Source organism: Leptosomus discolor, chromosome 14 (assembly GCF_034619465.1).
Source record: "Leptosomus discolor isolate bLepDis1 chromosome 14, bLepDis1.hap2, whole genome shotgun sequence".
Classification (NCBI taxonomy): domain Eukaryota; kingdom Metazoa; phylum Chordata; class Aves; order Leptosomiformes; family Leptosomidae; genus Leptosomus; species Leptosomus discolor.
The window spans coordinates 8,215,800-8,234,981 of NC_141404.1; the positions used below are offsets into that span (position 1 = coordinate 8,215,800).

The window sequence follows — 19,182 nt, forward strand, 5'->3', positions numbered from 1 at the left end:
CCTTGAACTCTAAATTTTGTCTAAAACCTGGGCAATTTCAAAAAAAACCTAAAACCCCACGTTCTTCTATACCATATGCTCTTTGCAGTCTTGCAAAATAAATCACAATGCAGAAATCAGACTAGAATTCATCTTATTGCCAAAATAATTTGCAACATGAGACAACTGAAATACAAAATACAAGCATCCAAAGCATTCATCTCCAAGACAAAACCATCATTCTATTTTTAGTCCAGAGAAAGAAGAGTTCATAAAGAGCATTTTGCACTTCCTTTATTCCCCTCACCTAAAGAGTACAGTGAATTAATTACATGTTTAAATTAAGTATTTGATTAAGTGTCTTCCTTGATCAGAGAGTTCAGTATCTCATTGAACTGACCTGTGGGTCTCAGTTACAGCTCATTTGCTTTGAAACCAGCTCAGGACAATGACCAGCAGGGAACAAAATCATTTTATGCTTGCTTACATCAGTTTAAAGATGGAGTAAATCCATTTAACTAACCAGAGCTGAATCAGACCAAAAGGTCCAGTAAGCCTTCAAAAGTTGTATATACTTCTTTCAAACAACACTTTGTGTGAGTTTTAGTGTGCTTTTGTATTGTCAGCTTGAAGGGGATTAAAATGCTTGAAAAACTCCTTGTAAGTGTCAACAGAGGACAAAAAATATGTATCAATCAGAAAAACGAGCTGGTAGAGTCACCAGAAAAAATTTTATTCTGACTCTGAATGTTGTTTGATGTCACTAAATAACACACTGTGTACATTTTTTTTTCCTTAATTGAGTTAAACATCTGCTAATGACCACAGGGAATGGAATAGGCCACAGCTGGCTATATCATGCATATGTGATTGCTGCTTGGCCACAATTTATGTAATTAGTTACAGTCACATTAAGCTATTTAAAACATACGTTAAAGATCTAATGATGAGCTGACAGTAACAGGTTATTACAGCATGCTTACGTTGTTTCCAAAGAATATTTGAATATGCCACTGACATGCAAATAGGACACTTACAGAAAACAATCATACATCAAAATATTACTGATTTTAAAGAAATACATATATTTACTCAAAGGAATATTTCTGAGTATGTACTTTTCCAAAAGACACATCAACTATAAATTTTCTCATTACAATTTCAATTCTATAAAGCTGAAAATGCATGCAGAAAATTTTATTGTTGCTACTCCTTTTCCAAAGCTTAAATGCTACGAAGAACTGGCCTTCTGTATGGAATAAATAGAAGCAGTTATTCTAAGTTAGTCCCCCAGTTTTGCTAGCAAATGTACACAGTTCTGCCTTTGGCCAACACGGACTCAACAGCCGGATTCAGGCCCAGAGCACGTGCTCCACAGAAACACATGCAGGAAGGTTCAGAGTCAGACAGCCTCAGCCCCTGGCTGCTCCGTTAGCCATGCACCTGCGAAAGGCCAGAAGCATCTTAACCACTGCAAGGACCAGATCTGAAGTCCAAGCTGACTCCTTTAAACAGCCAGTATCAAAGGGTTCTGTTGGAGATTATGCATAATTACAGGCCTACAAATATTTCTGTTTGACTTCAGGAAAGCGTAACGTGAGGCAGAATGACAGTGAGGAAGGAGAGAAGTCTTGTTTTCTCAGTGGGCAACATGCTACAGTCTAATATCAAAGCCCTAGTTACAACAGAGAGGATGTCTGTTAAGGATAGGCAACTCAGCTGGGTGGATAACACACCTCAGAGGATACCTTCCCATAAAACGTAACACATACTGTCCCCTATAACACTGCAGAGGATTTCCTTTACTTGCTGAGTTACCGGCTGTTTCAAACAGAACTGTTTTGGTTCTGCTCCTCAACTTTTGCTTCCTGGAGACTTTCAGAATTCAACCGGATGAAGCCCTGAGCAATATAAAGCTGAAATGAGCCCTACTCTGACAGAGGACTGGACCAGGTAAGCTACTAACCTGCCAGGTGCCCTCTAACCTGAATTATTCTTGAGATAGTCATTGCTTGAGATGCAGTACAAAGACAGAGTCAACAGATATAAATATACCACAGGATGGGTTCACCACCAAAGTAAGAATCCTTCCTTCCTCATCTTTTCTGGCCACCAAAACAATGTATGTTAAAATAAAGTGTCAAGAAAAGTAATCAATCAGATTAATTTCAGCTCAAATCAGTTCACAGAGCATATATGAGTAGTGATCACAGCTAGATTCCTGCTCTGAACTCCTCCCCAGCGCAATGTTAGCAAGCACTCTAAGAAACGATTCCAAAATGCACAACCCTGAGTACTCAAACACTGCTGCACCCAAACTTCAGCGCCATTGATGAACACGATAAAACAGAAACTTCTAAATAAAAATATTATCTCACCTTAGTAGGTTTATTATAAATGCTTGCAGTAGTATGTAGGCAACAGAGCATAAAGATGTATTCATTAAGATTTCAGTCTCGCAAACTATTAAATATTCTGCCCTGATCAGAAAAAACACTTTGGTTGTTACTAGAAGACTACTGCACACACGTTTAAAGGTAAGAGCATCATTAAGTAACTTGCAAAAATGAGATCTCATTCAACCGTTCTAAATTCACATTGTTTGCACACATCAATTCCAGCCAAGTCCGTAACATAACACTAATCTTAACAATGTAAGATCAAAAATCCCCTATTAAGAAAAGAAAATATTTGCATTTGTATTACAAGCTCAAGAATACTTTTTTTTCTGACTGAATTTGAAAATCTACGATTTATAGCAAAGGTCCAGTGGCTACTTGTAAATTAAGTATTGGATTTGCCTGTCAAGTTTCAAGTTTTTCAGTCACAAAGTAAAATGCAACACTAAACTAGAACAGAGTAATACTACTAATTATTGTGATTGATATATAAAATATTTCTAACACCGCAACAGAAAGAAAATACAGAAAATGCTTCCAAATGCAGCATCCACTTGTAAGATTCTCAAGATTTGGGAAAAACAATACAAAACTATGGTGACAAAAAAAAACATGAATAAAGATATGAAATTTATTTTCCACACTATTGTTTTTAATTTAGCATCTAATTTCACCAATAAAACAGGTTGTTGCTTTTTTCCTCAATAAACACACAACCTAATCTTGTAATAGTTCTGCAAATTGTTACTTCTACTGCTCATTTCAGAAACCTGAAGAAAGCATTGTTAATTCTTTAACAGAGAGGTCAGACCTGCTATTTTCCATCTGTTAACATGTTTTCCTATGCTAATTCTGTCACCTGTTCATGGTCATTTTTATTTTAATTTGTACACAGATGAATTAATAGAAGCAATCATTACCCCAAATTAAGGATTCTTCCTTGCTGGTTTCATTTCCCACTTATGTATTCTTTAAAAAACTGCTTTTTCTTACGTTCATTTTTTTTTTCTCCACTACTTCACAATTGTATTGTTAATTTCAATCTTTATTTTCCTCTTTTTTAATAGTCTACAGCTTTAAAAACTTAGAAGAGAGGATATAAAAACTCTAAAGATTGTGCCTACATGAAGACTGCAGAAACTAATACCAAAGGTCAAGAACACAAGAGAATATGAAGTTCAGTAGACCTTTAAAATACTTACATCTGCTTACAAAGTAAAAAGACCTTTAGAAATGTATATTTTGAAATGTTGAGCATCCCCACAATATGTAAGTATTGTAACCTTTTTAAACAATTCTGCCTACATTCATTACCCATATTGTTTCTTTCGAATACGTGTATTTCATTAATACCTGCATTGCCATTTACTACAACTGAACTTGGCGTGCCCACTGGAAACAAACACACTGAATCCTAGGTGAGTTCCCAGAGCTCCGTAACATAAATAAGACAAATGCTTTGCCCCTAACCGGAATAACACTCTCCCTGCTATACCACATGATCCTTTAGCAGGAGTCAAGAAAGTAAGGTCTTTTTCTATGTCTTCCTTTGAGTACCTGCTCCTTCAAATTTGAATGCCAGCCTGTTAGGGAGGATCATCCTTTTCATGCACTGGCACATAGTCACAGAAAAGCAGGAGTACCCAGGAAGAGTCTATTTCCACAGCTGAAAAAAACTCTTCAGACAAAAGACTTCGGAATAAACAGTGCAATTCTTCATCCCATGCTCAGGCAAGCAGCCACATCACATTCAAGAGGGCTGTTTGTATGAGCAAACACTGCTTAGTGTGAACATAAATTGTAGACTTGGGCCCAAAATAATTCACTGTACCTATAGGATAACATTATAAATTGGTTTATTACGGAAAGGTAATTAATATCGTGAATACCATAAGTCTGGGAGTATGAAGCCTCATAAAACCTCCTCTCTGCCCAGCATATTAGCTGTATTCAAGGTAACGCTCTGTGACCACTTTTTTCCCAGAAAGCAAATTGTAGTTCTAAAAGTATAAACACCTCCATGTGCTTGAATTTTTACAGCTCTCGAAACCTGATAACAACCTCCTCCCACACCAGAGTCCAACATATAGGGTTCTGTTCCAAGTCTAGTTTTTGTTGCATGCCTGCCATGATTTTATTGCTGCAATAAAGTGGGGGAAACAGAGGGAGAGACAGCGACCAAGCAAAGGATCTCCAGTACGCAAGGATGTTGATCACGCCTCATGTACTCAATACCGAGCACTACGTCCGAGTTCTAAATACCCAAGATTATGAAATTCCCACGAAGTCCTTCAAGATAGTGCTGGTATTACATTATCAGAAAAATATTCCAACTAGCATACTTTAAATTTCACAATCTCTGGATAATTTATGGTCCACAAAAATTTATAGCTCACCCCAGCCTTCCTGATCCCACCCACCCACGAAGGCCTCATGAGTCATTTCACAGAGGAAAGGTGACTGGGGACAGTTTTATCGGTGTATTTAAAAGGAACAGAAACCTTAAGCGTGTAGCGCAACGCTCAGGTGGTGCACTGGAGCAGGATTCAGGAGAAAGACATTTTTGTCCTCGCCTGAGGCCCTGAGGAAACCCCCACGCCTCTCCCTCATGTGGGGCTCCTGTGGAAGGGAGGAAGGGGACCATACCCAGCCTCGCTCGCACCGCTAGGGCTACACTAATTAATTCTGACAAGCCTAATTAATTTATTCTCACAGTACCCTCACTTAATAGCTGGGAGGAAGAGTTTACCTCCGACTTCGCTGGGCACACGCAGCAGAGCTGCCTCCTCAGAAGGCCTCTACGCGGCCCGGGTTGTGCGCTTCGGCACCGGGGAACTCTGTGGGGCCACGGCCACCGGAGCCCCGAGGCCGCAGAGGAGAGGCGCGGTAGGGGCTCCCGGAGAGGGAGGCGAGGGAGGCGCCGCGGAGGGAGCAGGCAGCGGCGGCAGCTGAGGTAGAGGCGGCGGCCCTCCCCGCTGAGGCGAGCAGAGGTGAGGCGAGGCGAGGCGATCCCATCCCGCCGCCCCGCCCAGCCGGGCCAGTCCTGCCGCGTCAGGCAGCCGCGGCCCCGCAGGTCCCGCCCCGGCGGCGCTGCCCGGCTGGTTCCACAAGTTTTTGACAGTTTCTTAACGGCGGAGGGAGAAGCTGAGTGTGCTGTGGCGGCGCTGGGCAGGGGCCGAGGCGCTCTCCGGAGGACGAAGCTCTTCCCGCCGGCCGCCTCCCCGACGGCACCATGTCTCGGGACCCCGAGGAGGTGAACAAGCTGACGGAGAGCACTTACAAAGTGAGTACGGGCCGCGGAGGGGACTGCCCGCCGCCGCCTCGCCTAAGGAACCGGCGGCCACCTTTGCCCCCGCTGGCCGGCACCGGAGGCGGCTGAGGCGGGGGCCGTTGGCCGCCTCCCCACAGGCGAGGCTGGCGGGAGGGCTCAGGGCAGCCTAGGCTCCTCACGCAGAAAGGGAGCGAACTCTTTTTTTTTTTTTTTTTTTTTTTTTTTTTTTTTTTTTTTCCCTCCCTTGTGAGCGATCTGGCCCGTCCCAGCGTGTCAAAGACTGCTCGGTGCTGGCTTGTAAATAACCCGGGGTGGAGGCGGCGGGGAGGCCCGGCTCCCCTCGTCGTGGCGCGGCGGGGGCGCGCTGCGCCCCGCTGCCTCCTTCCCGCGCCGGAGCGCTGCGGCGGCGGCGGGGCTTCTCCGCAGCCCCCGGGCGGGCACGGCCGCGGCCCCGGCCGCACGGGTTGGGCCGCTTTACAGCTGGGAGCGACAGCTCCGGGACAAGGCGGGCTTCCAGACTGGTTTCTCCCTCTCTAGCAGGCTCAGTGCTCCAGCGAGCCGTAATTCCCTTGGCGTGTTTTGATGATGAGGTGGTTTGGACATATTGGTGCTTGTGGTCCTCTGGTTGAACCGTTTCTTCGTACAGGCCAGAGCCTAAAAATGGCTTAATGCTGAATTAAGTTGCTTGCCCACATCCAGAGCTGGTAATCAGATTTATGATGGTACACCCTAGCACTGCCTCAAAGCACCGACTGGTGAGGGTTGTCCAACTTATGTCCGTAGGCTTTTAAACTTTAGAAAATGCCCCACTATTTGTAGAATTAAAAATACTTTGCGTATGGGCACTAGACACTTGTGTTAAACTTTTTCTCTCTATAAACGCTGCCCTTCCAAAACACACCAATTCTAATTAGGCAAAATTCCCTCAAGAATTGTACTTTTGGTTGAGTAGCAATGGCAGCGTTGGATCCATAATCTTCATTCTGTACAGTGTGTTATACTAGAGAAACCACTTAAATTTGCAAATATATTTAATCATGCAAATGAACACAGCTGCAATGCATTTGCAGCTTTGAGCCCAAAGGAAAGCTTTCTGGGGGATTGTTCTCGTTTACTGTTTACTAAATCTTACTGGTTTACTATCAAATGTTTTCCATATTTCTGAAGATGTTATCATTTAAAGGTCTCTAAAAACATTTTCTGGCATACTTTCCTGTTAGTTTTGTTGTTTCCAACACACTTAAGTCAACATTACTCCTTCAAGTAGCCCAATTATAGGGTGTCATGTTGTATTTGCTGTTCACTTTCTTTGGACTTGGATACCAAATTAATGCAAAGCTACTGAAAAAATGAGATGACTTGGCTATAAATTTTGTCCTCTAGAATCGGTGCAGGTCATCTTAAACGGTCTGGTGCTTTCTGATATCAGTTACGTTCATGGCAAGGCCATAAGCAAACATAAATTCTTTTTTTCTCAGAAGAGCAGCCTGTAAATACAGGCTCGCAGAAGAGAAACCTGGGAAGCTGGCTGTTCAGGGCTGTGCTGACAAAGGAGTGTTTTACCCTGTCTATTGACTTCCAGAATGTAGCTAAAAGTTTTACAGAGGAGAGGGAAGAAAATCTCTTGTGTGTGTTTAAAATAGGCTTTAAAGGAATGATAGACATCTAAATAAAATCTTCTCTGTTGTTCAGTACTTATTTACTGGGAAAGCTTACTGTTTTGTTTTTAAAACTAATTCAAAGGGATACTTAAGACTGAAACGATCAGCAAAAACACAGGAATACAAAGTTAACGTTGACAGTGTGATGAAGTGTCTCCTGTGTGGGTATTTTTCAGAGATCTGGTATGTTCCATCACATAGCTAGTACTCACAGGCCTGGAAACCCTCCTGCCCTGCCCTCGGTAAAAATTGAAATTTTATCCAGATAAGATGTAAAGGCTGCTTCAGGTACAGAATGGATTCTGGGTCTACTTTAAATAGTTATTTCTACATCAACGTTAAAATTTTGAAATTAGTTCTTTACTTCTTAAGGGCAGAGAGTAGTAGCCTGTGTATTCAGCATTTGCTGTGACTGTAATCACAGCTCCCTCATCTCAAACAAATGAACGCCTCTTTGTGCTGTGCTTTAGTCTGCTCAGTGAGCATGCTCTCCTTTGATAATGTTCCTGTGACTTCTGTTCTTGCTGTGTGCCATCCTGGCAACACAGCTCTTGAAACACCATGCTGGTATTCATAAAGTCAGGAGCAGTGTTTGTGTTTCTCCTATGAAGAAGAAGAAAGGTTTGGTGTGGGGAAACCACTTCAGTGTAGCGTAGTGTTGGCATCTTTGGGCTGCAGGACCAAACACTGGCTTTTGACTTCTCAAAAAAACCAGCTTTTGCGTGACCTGGGAAAACAATAGAAAATGAAATTGAATGCCTTGTTAGTCTGTTTTCCTTTTTTTTTTAAACTTCTTGCAGTGCTAATCCATTGGATTTATTAAGTACATGGTAACCTGTGTTATACAAAGCTTCAAGACATACAGAAGTCATCAGGTGGCTAAGTAGTGCCCTTGTGTTTTTATCTTATTCATGCTTTTTATTGGCAACAACATCGGAAAGTGAATACCTCAACATTTTTTAGCTAACCTGACTAAATAAACAGCATAATCCACAAATACGTGCATGTGTGCACACAAAAATCAAGGCTGACATTTACTCTTTATGTAATACCTGAAGAATCACTTTAATGCATGATAGGAATGGCACGTGCAAAATGAAGCCCAAGGGTGTGGGAGCCTATGACTAAAGAGGGCCACAGCCTTCCTTTTGCCAAGCAACTGCTGAGAGGTTCGTTGGTATGACACTGCCCTGCCCTTATAACGCCCTGCAGTGATGTGGCATGCTGTGAGGGGACATCGTGTGACCCCCTTGCACACCGACTGTGTCAATCAGTAACCCCGGGAAAGTTGTTAACATGCCGGTGTGTCACCGCAGCTCATACAGTTCCATTTTGTCTGCTGTATATGGGGGGAAAACGATTTGGCATCCAGCTCTGATGCACACAATGCGGAGGAAAGGGGACAAAACAGGAAAAGTGGGGAGTTACAGACCTGTCATCCTGTCTGCGTGGTCTAAGGGCTGGGCAGGCAGCTCGCGTATTGCTCCTGTGGTTTGAGGTTTCCGGAGCTCTTGATAATACTGTGATAGCTGTAATTCATTGGCGTTGGTAATCTTGGACTTTTAATATCTATTTCTCTGTATTCAAGTAAACCTTACACAGAAATTCTGATTATCAACCAAAGTGTAATTAAAACAAAAAAACCCCCTTTGTTCAGTGGAGTGCTGTGTTCTTCTGAGGGGGCATGTGTTATTCTACAGGGTCTTGTAGAATTATTTTGGTAGGCTATATTGTTTTATCATGGAAATATATCTGTTTAAAGCCCTGAATTCCATGTTTCTGTTTTTTTTTTAAAAAGCCTTGCAATTGGAGTAAACTACCAGTCTTATTTACCAAAATTAAAATTCACCTATAGTCCTAGCACATGCTGCAGTAAGGCTGTTGTTTTGCATCACTGAAATATAAATCTAACCTGGGGGAAGAGGAGCCTTTGGCACTTCGTGTGTGTATAAAGTCCAGTTCTGTCTTAGTGTGAATTATCTCTTTTGACTGTACTTAGAGTTATGCCTACTTAAGAGTCTATCCTGGGTCGTGTGTTTATAACGTGAAAAAGTTTGTATTTGAAACACACTGATGGATGATGTATTAATGTTTATTTTAAACAAGAAATGTTCCATCAAGCTGACTAATAGTTAGTTGTAAGAATTAGTCTTTTTGAATAAACACTGGCATCCTTATTTATTTTTTCCATTCTGTTAAACCTGTTTTAAAACAACATTAAGCAAACTTACAACAGAGATAGCTTAACGTGAGATGTGTTGAGGGCTCAATCACACCCTTCTGAAAACTGTATTTTAGATTTCTAGAGCTAAAGGAGATGAAATGCAATAATGTACGAAGTACAGTAGAGCACAGTGTGATCTGCTTTCTAGATGGCTTTTTGAGTCTTCCCAAGTGGGTTCTCAGACAGCGTGTAGCAACACTAAAAACACTTTTTCTAAAAACTTAATTTTACTGTCTTCCAAGTTGAGGAATATCAATTTAAGCTAAATTATTAGTAGCTATACAAAGGTTAGCTATGAATAGCTACAGTGATGGTAATATGAGTAATGTTAGACATCAAGGTCTACTTTTCTGCACTAGTTCTGTAACTTTCTACCCAAATACATTGTTATCCACTCTTGTGACAGTGCCTGCAGGATGTAAACTTGAAACTACTGGGAGTCTATGCATTGTTTAGTTGTATTCATACCTGCTGAGCTATTGTTCTGTGAGGTGTGTCTTAAAGTAAAAAGCAAAGCTGAGCATTTACAGGAAGGCACTTTCACAATGGCTGTCATTTGTTTTGAAGATTAACGTTGTTTATATGAGTATCAGGAACTGCGGAAGATATAATACCTGTGCACCACAAGTGGAAATACAAGGCTTGTTCCTCTTCAGTCAGCTCCTTGCTGCCAGGCTGGTTAACTCACGTTGGTTTCATGTGGTGAAAGGCACATAGCAACTCATACCGGGTTATGTGGGGATTTAATGACTTGAATGACCACAGTAGGTTTCTGTTATGCTTTTTCTTGGAAGGTCACTTGCCAATTCTAAAACTCTCTGCATAAAAAGATGTTTCCAGTTGCCTGTTTTGAAAGTACCTTCCCTTTATTTCCATTCATCCTAAATAATAGAAAGCTGTAGGATCTGATCATGTGCCTCCTCTTCTCTTCTAGTTAATTATTCCGTTCATGCAAGGTAGTGTGTTACTAGAATATAGGACACTAGATCGACAATTAGTTTGTGTCCCTTGCTGTACAGGCAGATGATGTGTTGTGAACCACTTTGTCTCTCCCAGGTTTTTTCTTACTTTGTGATGTCTTTTTGGATTAAGACAAAAGTTTTATTCCCATGTCTTTGTACAGCATGGCAGATAACGAGATTGTGGTATTTTCTGAGACTTTTAAACAATTTTAAATTAGTGGTTCTCTTGATCAGAAGTTCTTCTTTGTTCCTCTGTCTTTGCTTTGCCAGAAGTTTTGAGGTCTGTCTTTAATGCATGACTTGCAATTTTGCACGGGTGTTCAGTCTCACTCATTTTCATGACCTTTTCCTTAGACTGCAAGTAAGAGAAGCTTTAAAACTGTAAGATATTGTAAGGAAAAAAATAGCTATACAGATTGATTTGAGTGGCTCTTTTCCCCTGTAACTTCTGAAGCTGAACAAAATATTACAATCATTTTAACTGATCTCAAATGGCTTGGCAGTATCAAGTTTATACCTTATCCTGAAGAGGGAGTTGCCAGTGACAGTTTCCCTTTTTGAAAAAGTGCTGTAGATATTTTTTTCCTGGACAGTATTTCAAAGACGGCAACAGTGGTTAACTGTATGAAGAGAGCACTAGAACAGCCAGGTTTTTATTTGCTTTGAGAAGCTAGTCTTCAATAGAAAGAAAAAAAAACATATTATGCTTCTTTCTAATGTTGAAGAAAGGAAAATAATCTTAAGAACTATTTCATTAGATCATCTTGGAGACCCCAAGGTGGGAACCAAGTCTTTCTATCAAACACAACTCCCTAGTAGGGAAGTAAGTGAGCCTTGCGCAGTGCTGTGAGGAGGAGCTAACCATACCCTGTGTTAAACCAAGCAGATTCCAAAGGGGAATTTCCATTGCGAAGGTTTTTGCTGCTTGTCGGGCGTTCGCGTCTAGAGACTGGTACAGATGCTTCTGCTAACAATCAACCACTGTGGCAGCACAAAGACTGAAAAACGTCCAGAGGCGACTGCTTGGTCTAATGGAGAAAAGATCCCTTGGCTGTATGCCTTCCAGCTGCTGAAGGCACTGAGCTGTAAATTGTTTCTTCATCTTTCCCAGCGGTTTTACATATATGTTGAGCAGGTGTGATGTACTGGAGCTCTTCCTCAGAGTTCTCTGTGTTTTGGGGACCTGTTGTGTTTCCACAGCGTGATCTGTATCTGCTGTACATGAATACCCCATACATCTCAAGTCAGCTAGTGAAAATAAAGATCTATGGGGTCTGGCTTCAGAGAGGGGAGATGTTGAGGGCATTTTTGTTGGGTTTTGTTCACTTCCTCTTAAATGAAAATAGCTCATGACACAGGGGTAATCACTGTTCTCTGTTTGAAATCTGAATTAGAAGATGTCAAGAGAACTGGAATCTTACCCCCTGAATCTTGAAGACTGTCATTCCAAAAATTGATATTTCAAGACCAATAATTATCATGTTACCATTATAATTTTTGTATAGGTGGCAGTAAGGAGTTTACTCTGTAAGTTCTTGTTGTGAGGAGCAGGGTAAGAAGGGACAGGATCTGTCTTTCAAGAAAATTATTTTCAGTATAGGTTGACAATTCAAGGTGGCACTGGGATTCTTACCTGCCATGGATACACACAGTTGCTACGTCATGTACACCTTTCTTCCCCCCCCCAATGTCCTTGGAATACAGGACTCTATATCCTAACACAATCCCCTAATTCATGCCTTCCCCCACCCCTTTGTCAATTGCTGACTCCATATATGCCAACAGACGTCATCTTTAGTACACTGCTGGGAAGAGATGGGAAAAAGTTGGAACTGGAAGAGACAGCTTCCCCCTTGGAACAAAAGCCTCACAGTCGCACTGCCTCAGCCATGGGGAGGGCAACAGAGGCACCACAGCAACGTTTACAGTAGTAAATTAAAGAGTTGGAGTGGGAGAAGGGATGTTCCCAGACACTAGAGCTTGAATATTCATACTGTTAATTTGTTAGAATAGCCCTTGGCATTGTTGGCCCAACCAAACACACTTTCCCAACTGATTTCTGGATGTGGTTTGCGAATTAACACAAATTAAGGGCTCAGGGACAATAGGTAGTTTGCTTGCAGTGGTCATGTTTGGGTGGGTGAGAGTTTAATGATAGACCAGAAACCAATCCCAGTTGCATTTAATTTGTACAAATAAAGGTGGTGGGGCTAGTTATTGTTCCGTGTCTGCTTTTGATGTCACATATGCTATACCAGTATCAGAACCTAACAGTTTTATAGACTTTTTCTTTTTTTTTTAAAAATACCTATGGTTTTTACTCAACATGCTTGTTAAAGTATTATTGGTGAAATCTGGAATTAATTATTTTCTTCACTTTAAATTGTCTAGAGTTCAGGTATAGCACTATATTTGAAAAAATATAAGAAAGTTCTGCCTGAATGACCTTGCCTGAAGATAAGACAAATGTGATGGTATTCCTGTTCTTTCTGGGTCCATGTATGTACTAAGTATAAATATTTTCATTCTGTTAGTAGTATAACAGACAAAAGCTTGATACTATTTCACTTGTCTTGTGTCTTGTATTTCTTGTAAACAGCAAGTGTCTGTTTTGAGTTCCTTGAACTTTAAAGTTCTGCTGTGTGAACAGTATCCAGAAAGATGGGAGTTGTGTCATAAAAACGATAACAGAATGTCTTCGCTATCTCCTGATCTTCCTTTCATGACAATAAAATTTTAGAGTAACGTCACAGCTATAGTTTTGTCAGGAAGATTCTGGAAAAAGAAGGTCTAAAATCTGCAAAAACTTTTAAGGTTCTGCTCTATGGAAATATAGGGCTTGTATTAGATTTATTTTTAAAAGGGGAAAAAAATACTCATTACCAAATTGTTCCTGAGACTTAGCAGCTGGTGTTATATGAAATTGTATTTTGTATGGAAGAGAGAAAAGAAAGAACATTGTGGTTACTTGACTATTAAATGACCAGGCATATATGTTAAATTCTAGAATACTTGTTCAGAGGTAGTTATTTACATACATACAAAGAGGGTTTTTTGTTGAACAAACATGCTGGCTTTAATTCAGACAGTGATTCTACCTGAAGAAACCAAAAAACCACCAAAAAAGCGAAGCTCAGAGGCTCTTTCAGACTTACTTAGCATTGTTCAAAAGTTAATTGCAACATCCAGGATTTTGGAATAATGCTATTTATGTTACATGTGTTCAAGACCGCTTAAAGGGCATGATTCTGAGGAGTGAACAACTACTGCATTTATATCAGCATGTCAGCTTTTTTCACTGCTTGTAGCAAGATAAAAGTAACTTTGGAATATTGATTTGGGGGGGAGAGTTATTGTCTTTGACCAGAAAGAGGGAAACTGACGCTTTCCTATGAGTAGGGACAACTCAATTTGTGGGTGATTTTGCTTTTTGGAGTGGGCGAAAGCTCTTTCTGTCTTTTTTCACCCCCCAGCTTTGGGCAAATTCAAATTTGGGTTCACGCTTCATGGCTTAACTTATTTTCTACTCTTTGTAAAGAATTGAAACTTTTCTGTTTAATGGTCTAGCTATTTTCTTGCACTATGAAACTGCCAGTCACAATTTCTACCACTTCATTAGTTCATAGAATTTGCTAGGTATGAGACTAGTCATGCTTGGAGCTGCTGGATTTCAGATTCTGGTTGTTTCAGCCAATAATTGTATTTAATGGCCAAAGCAGCTGCTGTAGATTTTTTTTTTTTCTACATCTATTTAAATAAGGTTGTCATTTTAATTTTGTTTCTGAAAGAACTATGGCTTCACACAATAAAATGCAGCATTTACAAACCAAAGAACCATAACAACAAAAAAAATCTCAACTAATTTCCCTAAATGCTTTATGTAACTTAGAAAAGATTAGTAAAGTGCTTAGTCTTCCCCTAATCAGATAGCTGGTGAATTTCTTTTCTTTTTTTGACTTTTCCCAGCATTTTTTTTTTTCAGCATGGGGCAGGGAGGCAAAAAACTCAAATCTTGAACCATTGTCAGAAAGTTCTTGTTATTGTCTGACTTTATAAAACAATTGCTGGATAAAGGTTTTTCTCTCATTCTTACTTCACCATCACCTACCATAAAAGAAGCATCTGTGCAAACTTTGATCACATGATGTCCTTTTGTGTTGTAAACAGCCAGATTCCTTTTTACCCTTACTGAAATATTTACCTTTTTTCCTGTTTGCTGATGTTAAATGCTCAGCTTCTTCTCACTTCCATCTTTTGCTCTCCTCTTCCTCCCAAGTCTTCTATTTTTATCCATTCTTAGACTTCAGATGTATGCTGTACATAAGAAACATAAAACTAGACCGAAGTGCCACTGAGAAATACTTTCACCCACTGTTAAATTGCCTTGGTTCTAACAGAAATTTTGTTTTCTGTTCACTAGAATGTTATGGAACAGTTCAATCCAGGACTGAGGAATTTAATAAATCTGGGAAAGAATTATGAAAAAGCTGTCAATGGTAAGTCTTCTAGGTGCTAACTTTAGAAATAATGTTTCATTCTCATTTAAATATACATATGGGATATGAGGGTTGTGTATAAGCTTAATTTCCAAGTTGAACTTTGGATGTGTTTTAATAAGGGGGGGACACGGACGAACACAAAAAATCACAAACACCCAAGCATATGTACCTTCTCTGCCTTTTTTTTTTTTTTACTGTCTTGCAGAAGTTGCATCCCAAACACTTAGGCACAGAGCTACTGCAAAATAAACTGAATATAAAGTGTAAATAACCCACATTATTATAATAATATAAATGGAAGAAAAGTTATGTAAACTAGATATTCTTTTTTTTTCCCCTCTGGAAATAGCTTCTAAAAATATTTCACCTTCCTAGATCTGTTCCTGCTCACCTATACACATCACTACCTAAATAACCCTGTGAACAGAACAACTTGAATGAATAAAGAGTTGTGGATTCATTTTTCTCTTGTCCATACTAAACCTGATGTTATCTTTTTAAAGGAGTCAAAAATCAGAATGAATAAAAGTGAATCTAAGGACCCAGTCTCTCAGACTTTTAATAATGTTGTTGTTTACTTCCATTATTGACAGAAACGATCTAAGAATGGGTTTCCAGGACTGGGCTCTAGATGCCCAAAGCTTGCTCCATTTCACCTAAGCAGACCTGTTGAGCTGCTTGACACCTTATTAAAGCAATGTAAAATCTCTCTAATTTTGCATGATTCGAGCCTGTGGCATGTCTTTCCCCTACATGTAATCTAGTACTCTGAGAAATGTGATGCTGCAGTAGTGCATAGCCAAATAGACACTGGAATCTCTCTTCATGCAAATTTTAGACCAGGCTGGAGAAAAAGATAAAGCCAAAGTGTGCTAGAGATGAAAATAGGGAAACGTTGACTTATTTGGAGTAATGCCTAACCTGATGGATTAACACTGTGGTTACCTAGTACATAACCTTAGGGATTATAGGTAGTACCAGAAGTAATAGCAAGTGTTTTCATGTTTGGCTGAAAGATTTTTATACCGGTTTCTGAGTGTTCTGCTTTTTTACATACTTTACTGTTGATCCATTACACTTTGCCTCTTCACTTACTTGAATTTGTCACCAGTAATTCACAATGTAACTGCACAGCAGCACAGGAGAGGCTGATCGGTATTGTGTTCTAGCAAGTTTTCTTTTTAAGACTGGCTGACAAAGCGTATCTAGCATGAATGCTTAATTTCAAATGAATAGGTGTTTACAGTGTTGTAACAACTGTTGAGAAACTCCATTAAAGCATCTTTGGACTCTCATAAATTGTTCATCTTTTCTAAATAAGTTCTGAGTGGTATAAATAGATCTGTAACAAGGAGTAAATGCTCTGTTGCTAAACAAATACTTTGCAGCTTTCCAAACAAGTCAGAGTAGGCTGACAGAGAATGTAAAACTTACCAGAACTTCTAATAGGTTTATAATGTATTTTCATACATTTTAAGGATAAAAGGTCAACACCTCTTTTCTGCAAGAAGTAGTTTACTAGCCATAGTACTGGTGAAGAGACTGTACAAGTGGAGTTCTTGATTTAGTGTGGTTAGCACAGGAGAAATCACACTTTTTTTTTTTAGTGCCTGTATTAGGATAAAAGGCTGACTGGGGGCTACCTTGAGAAAATAATAGATAGGAAGAGTTGGAATGGCATCAAATCTTCACATATGGGTGGCGTACTGCTCCATCAATAGCACCAGTATAATTCTTCTCTTCAGAAAGTTTGAATATAGAGCACCTATGAGATGCAGCTTTGACAGAAATTATTTGTCCAATGCAACAGAGCCTCAAAAAGGATCTTTGTTTCGTTTGGAAGAGTTTCAGGCTTCTCAGTGAATATACTGTTCAGTAACCAGAGAGGTCACCTTTGCTAGTAAAAACTATAACATACAGACCTAAAATACTGTAATTAGCAATTACCAATTATATTCTTCTCGGAAAAAAGTATTCTAAAGTCAACAGTGAGGGTCTGCTTGGCTTCCACTTTAGGTTAAAAATGTACTAAAAAAAATATAGTAGTATTTTTCACTGCCTTTTACAATAAAACCTTGCCAGTTTGTCCTTGTTATTTCTTTTCATTGGGGTGTGAAGATCAGTTCTGGGTACTGTGAAGATGCAAGGCAACCACTGTAGATCTATATATACGTAAAACTTTCTCACTACTGGCCTCCCTGCAGTTTGCATCTTGTGTTTCCGTGTTTATTCTAGCAAAACTTGCTTTGCTGTTTAAATCAGCTATAACCAGGAAATGATTAACTGAGAATAACTGAAACCTCAGTTATATATATTAAGAGTTTATTTGCTCCTGTAAAACTGGAGTTGAACTATAAACAATGAAAGAGAGGGAGCTCTTGTGGGGGGAAAAAAAAAAAGATGACCATCCAAGTGTTAACTGGGGTCTGTCTTTTTGGTTGGGAATGTTAAACCCTCAGGTTTTTTCTTAAATTGTCTATGCACCTGTTGCCTGAGGTTTTTATTGCTTAAAGTACTTGGAATACAGATTTCTCTGCCATCCTGTGTTCAGTGACAAAGATAAAAGTAGGCACTTTCCTAGAGTGTCAAAATTTAATGCTGTGCAGAAATTGTATACATCAATGCTGATTTTCCTTGTCTGTCCAAGAAACCTTTCACATTTCTTTTAAATATACTGCACCTGGTGAACTGTACCTCATCATAGCTTTTTTTGAAGCAAGTTACTCTTTCAGTTAACTTAAACAGTAATGTCTGTTTTAAAACAGTTCCATGTCTCCTCATTGCAACTGTAGGTCCATTGTCTCACGGCCAGCAGCCATTTCTCAGATCAGTGGTCTGGCTGGTCAATACAGGGTAGCGAGCTTGGCATTTTTGTTGAGTTTGGGATTGCATTTTGCTTATTTCCAACAGTTTTTTCTGTACCAAGGAATTTTATGTCCTGACCAATGGCTTCATGGCTAAACCCACCACTTGCTGGATGCTGATTGCTCCTGGATAGGCATGAAAGTTGGAACTAAATAACAGGCTGAAACTTCATTACTATATTCTGGTGATCTGTCTTTGTCACCTAGTTTCACAAATTGGCAGGTAGCACAGGGACTTGTGTCACTTTCTCTGACGGCAGGATTTCCTTATTGCCATATACAACTCTCTTACAATGTGCCCTGGATTACAAGATTTCATGGAATCATAGATTAATGAAAATGGAAAGTACTTGATTTTTTTTTAACACCTTTTTTTTTTTTTTTCCTCCTCCCTGCCCCCAAGCTATGGTGGTGGCTGGAAGAGCGTATTATGATAGCCTTGCAAAGATTGGGGATATTTCAGCTGATTCTCCAGTTTCTAAAGAATTAGGTAAGTGAAATATCTTTTTTTTAAAAAAAAAAAAAAAATTCAAAATACAAACTTTGTTTTCCTGCTGGCAGTTCACAGAACTAATGTGAAGTAGAGAACAACTGGAAAAGAGGAAACATTTGTTTAAAGCCTTAATTTGCTTTTTGAAAAAAAAAAAAACTTAAGCGTCTTGTCTCTGAACTTTTGGTTATGGGCAACGTAGGACACTTTCAATCATGAACAATAGTATGTTAACTCAGCTGATTGAAAAGGATGGTTTTAGTAAATGTGTTTTTAATGATTCTGCTGAAACAGAATTGAGGAGAAGGACTCTTCTTGAATGGTGGCCACTGGTTTCTGTGTGCTTGCATACATTTTTGATTTGTTCTGAAACTACTTTTGTGTGAGCGTTAACGTGCTGTGTTGAAAGTTGGGAGAGGCAGAACAGCAAACAGTACAAAGCAAACAGTCCTAATGTAGTCACTTTCTGTATTTGCTTTGCAGGTTGTTTACAGAAAGCAGAGCTGCTGGTTTCAAACTATAGAACAAAAGAATGAGAAAGTTAAAAGTCATAACCATGCAGAGTCTTATATGCATAATTACAGTTTTTGCAATCAAACAGTTGGTCAAATGCATGGAAGTAATCTGTTGATTGGTTGAAAATATCATTAGTAGTCTTGAGCTGGATTCTGAAAATAGCTGTTTGTCCAGTTATTTTCAGAATTTCCAGTTATTGGGGACAATACAGAGTTGTGATTGACAGTGTGTTGTTGTTTAACTATGAATTCTTTTCTGCAATTATAAACCTTTCTCTAGATATACTGTATTAAGAAAACGTGGCCTTCTGGGTCAGG

The 19,182-nt window shown here is 39.6% G+C and overlaps 1 protein-coding gene across 1 annotated transcript in view; it reads left to right on the forward strand.

The window, feature by feature from the left end:
* The first annotated feature begins 5,610 nt into the window (after positions 1-5,610).
* The window catches only part of BAIAP2L1 (BAR/IMD domain containing adaptor protein 2 like 1), a 39,429-nt gene continuing 25,857 nt past the window's right edge, over positions 5,611-19,182 (forward strand). Inside the window, exons 1-3 of the mRNA XM_086473198.1 lie at positions 5,611-5,661; positions 14,917-14,992; positions 18,263-18,349. Of these exons, the coding sequence (XP_086329324.1) occupies positions 5,611-5,661; positions 14,917-14,992; positions 18,263-18,349 (214 nt within the window). The remainder of the gene's footprint in view (positions 5,662-14,916; positions 14,993-18,262; positions 18,350-19,182) is intronic.